Consider the following 4,272-nt stretch of genomic DNA (forward strand, 5'->3'; position numbering starts at 1 on the left):
CCAGACTGAGAAAAGATCGTAATAATTTAAAATGAAGCTATAGAGTAACAAGTAATGAGTAGACGATACATGGCTGGGTTGATTTTATGCTAATAATAACTAAAACATTAGAGGTTAAATGCATGATTTATTTCAAGCTTTTGTCACTTCCTATGGCAAACGTTAACAAAGATTGTATAACTACTTTAGTGTATAGCTATTAATCAATTGATTAATAACCATACACTAAAGTTGTAATAAAATCTTTGCTCGTAAAACTAATTGGCAATTCCTCCTTTCTTCACAGAGTTCCCTCATGAGGCCAAGTATTTAGATTATTGTGTTGTTATTATGCACTTTTATAAACATTAAACTATACTTTGGCACGGTACAGTGTGCAGTGTTATGCGGACAAGATAATAGGTTTGTCTTAAGGTGCGTTTACACCAAAGTTGAGAATCAAAACTTTACAACCAAAAGTAGTCAACTAAAAGTTTGCAACTAATTGTTGCCCTTAACAAATTTGAGTAGCTAGTGGAAGGTTTTTTGTGGAAAACCAAAAGTTGTTCCTCTCTAACTAACTAGTGGAAAAATAGATGCCAAAGAATTGGCGCGAAATAGTCAGTAGCCCAAAAGGAAGAATGTCGTGTTGAACCACTAACAAGAGATCCGCTGGGAAAAAAGCAGGGTAAGCGTGGCACCCACTAAAGCTGACTCTTAATGAAGCCTCCAGAAACAAAGGTGTAAAGGTGCGAGAGCACCTGACACATGAGGATGTCTGGAGCAAGAAAAAGAAGACGAGACGAAAGAGGGAGAGGGCTCAGGTGTTTCACAGAGAGCACCCGCCCCCACCCATTCGGAGACACTGTCTATAGAGAAGATGGCCATCGCCAGATCTGGACACCCGGATAGGAAACGGACGGAGGCTGAAGCGAACAAAATCAACGGGGAGCTATCCAGGTGGGCCATTCGTGGCAAAGACGTCAGGATAAGCAGCTGTCATCTTGAAGACGGATCCTTGGTGGTTGGCTGTGCTAACGCAGCCACAAAGGATTGGCTGGCCAAGCAAGTTCAGGAGCTGAGTCCCTTCGGGGAAATCTAGCTTCAGCTTGCCCTAGCCAGAGACCTTGTGAAAGCTGTGAAGGTATCAGCGTTTGTTCCCACCTCAACGAGGGCAATGACCAAGAAGGACGTGATGCTGGGCCTCAAGCTGCAGATTGACGTTGACACGGACCACTGGGCGGTTGTCGGAGGAAACTCAAATCCTGACGGACAATTCCTGGTCATTATAATGGCAATGTCGCAGACACCTACCGCTGCGATAGCGGCAGATGCATTTGGGCTTAATAGGAAGGCCCTGCGGAAGGTGGTTGGCTTCATTAGCCACTGGGTATTCCGCGGACATCTACACAAGATGGAAATTTAAGTTGAAAACCTCTTATGTAGGAAATGTGGTGAGGAGGAGGAGACCTCCTTCCACGTGATATTTATGTTCCCAGCCCTACAAGGTCTGCGTATGAGATCCCTTGGCATATTGACGGGAGATCAAAGGGAAGAACATGTTACCATAGTCAAAAGGTTCTCATGGCTCACTAAGGACCTGGATCTGACGGAGAAGGAGGACCTGTGAATGAGGATGCACAATAAAGCTGTTCCAGCTGTGATGATAACCCCCTCTGTAAACAAAAAAAAAAAACGAGAGTTCCGCGAAGATATTGGGTGAGGCACTCTCTGATAGGGATGTGTACAGTGATAGTGATAGCTGATCTCAGAGAAGATTACGTCGATCCAATGAGTGGTGAGCTGAGGTGCAACGGGAGTGTATACAACTTTCTGAGAATGGACAGTATTTATCTGTTTATTTTGTATTTGAATATTTGATTTAAATAATCGGACAAACAAGTTGAGAAACGTGACACTACTACAGGTAAGCTATACCTATCAAAGAAAAGCTAGCAGTTACACTACGTTTTTTCGACTACTACGATGATACGTTCATAAGTCTTGTTTTTTTGTTTGAATTCGTCTTGGGAATAGTTCTCCCCTTCTTTTCTACAAGTTGCTTGCACAATGAGCGTGCAACTACTTCTACTTTTTGTTGTCAACTCTCTTTGATCCTTACCGACTCTCTGTGGGAAACCAAAATTTAGTGGAAGACTTGTCTCTTTACTAGTGGACGACAGGAAAAGTTGCTGTATATTATAGAACAAACGACTAATTGCCGCAACTAGTTTTTAGTGGAAGACTTTGGTGTAAACACGGCTTTATGTATACACCAAACCACATTGTTCCATTTGCTATTAATTTTATTGCTTTAGAGAAAAAAAAGTTTTATCATTCTGCTAAGCAGGAAATTCTCCCTAGTAAAAACAGTTTTATGAATCTATAAGCTATTATATAATAAGCTATTAAATTTTCAAGGAACATCCATCAAATAACCAATTCCGGAACAGACCTAGCAATTATGCTAAACGGTTACAACTGATTATGACGTTTTTATTAATTTAATACTTGTTAAGTAGACTACTATAACTTTAAATATTATATTTGGAACAAAACTATACATTTTGTTTCAGTATATTTAGAGCGATGAATACCAATTCACTATTTACACAACGTCAATGAGCTTAAATTCAACATTCGATCACCATCACTGTGACATGGTGATGCTCCACAATTTGATTGTACCTAATCTACAACTAATTATGTAATTGTAACTTCTAAACGTATGTATTGATTTATTCTTGGAGTTGGAGGAAAGTCATAAATTAATGAGACTTGAACGTATTTACATTTATACTTTGTCAGGCACAGAAAGAAAAGTATAAAAATTAACGTATATGAACATAAACAATTTTACAACTTTATTTGAATGAAAACATTTGAGGAGAAAAAACTAAAATACAAAAGAAAAATTTTGCTAGTCTGAATAATTTTTTTATTATATTAAATTCAAACCAAATGTGGATCGAGTTTAGTACCAATTGGTACAAAAGTAAATTATTAGGCAATGCTGGAATGATTAACAGAGCTTTAATGATCCTCCTAGAATTCATTAAAATGCGGCATGCAACATGTTTGCAATACAAAGACTACCATAGCTATACAAGAGTAATTAGATTAAATCTGTCAATTCTACTCCTTTACACTTTCATAAATATTTAATTATAACTTAACTATGTATGTTAACTGTATACGAGGTAGTTCCAGGGTACTTAGTAGCATTGCTCTGTACATTGTTTAATTTACATATACGTTTTCATATAATTAGTACAATATAAGTTAACTTAAGTATCAAAGATGTATTGGTGAATAGAAACACTATTAACCTAAACTGTAAATAATTACACATTAAAATGATTGCAAAAGAGACTGCAAATTTACAACAAGAAGAACAAGCAGGTTTTCGAGCAGGACGATCAACGGTGGATAATATTTTTGTATTGAAGCATTTGGTGGAAAGAAGATGTATGTACGGCAAAGAGACGCATGTAGCATTTTTAGATTTAGAAAAGGCTTATGACAATGTCCCTATTGAAGCTTTATGGGGGCAGCTGAAGAAGATGAATATTAGTCCTGTCTTGATCCTTGCCGCACAAAATTTGTACAAGGAGAATACAGCTCGAGTTCGGTTAGGAAATGAGCTAAGTGATATATTTCGAGTCACGAAAGGCCTGAGGCAAGGGTGTGGTTTATCGCCAACGCTGTTTAAACTTTATCTTGGCATTTCAAGAAATTGGCAGAGGAGGTGTGATGGGAGTACAACTAGAAGAAAGTCGTTTGTTCACCTTGTATTTTGCGGACGATCAGGTGGTTTTGGCGGAAGATAGAGAGGACTTGAGCTACATGGTCAGGAAATTGAAAGAAGAATATGAGTTAAATGGACTGGTACTGAATGTGGGGAAGTGTGAGTATCTGGTGGTTGGGAGCGACATAGTGGAGAACCTGCCTTTAGAAGATGGAGAAGTCAAGGGGGTCAGAAGAGCTAAATATTTAGGAGTGATATTTGACAAGTCTGGAAGCAGTGGTGTGGAAGTTGAGGAGAGGATTCAGAAGGGAAGGAAAGTGACAAGGGCTTTTAATTCTGTTTGGTGGGATAGGGGTGTGTCAAAGAAAACAAAGAAGAGGATTTATAAGTCTATGGTGCAGAGTGTGGTATTGTATGGCTCGGAAGTCTGGGAGTTGAAACAAAGGAACACTGGAAAGTTGTTGGCTACGGAGATGGATGTGCTCAGGAGGAGTTGTAGGAAGAGAAGATTGGACAGGGTGAGGAACGAAGATATTAGAAGATAA

The 4,272-nt window shown here is 38.8% G+C and overlaps 1 protein-coding gene across 1 annotated transcript; it reads left to right on the top strand.

The window, feature by feature from the left end:
* The first annotated feature begins 3,732 nt into the window (after positions 1-3,732).
* Positions 3,733-4,272, top strand: LOC128982603 (uncharacterized). The gene has a single exon (XM_054401562.1). It carries the CDS (start codon positions 3,733-3,735, stop codon positions 4,270-4,272), a length of 540 nt encoding a protein of 179 aa, XP_054257537.1.

Source organism: Macrosteles quadrilineatus, unplaced genomic scaffold (assembly GCF_028750875.1).
Source record: "Macrosteles quadrilineatus isolate MER2022 unplaced genomic scaffold, UCM_ALF_1.0 Scaffold_738__1_contigs__length_34327, whole genome shotgun sequence".
Taxonomy (NCBI): Eukaryota; Metazoa; Arthropoda; class Insecta; order Hemiptera; family Cicadellidae; genus Macrosteles; species Macrosteles quadrilineatus.

Excerpts from the sequence above, each read along its gene's own strand:
- LOC128982603 (XM_054401562.1), top strand. The coding sequence starts at position 3,733 with ATGGGAGTACAACTAGAAGAAAGTCGTTTGTTCACCTTGTATTTTGCG.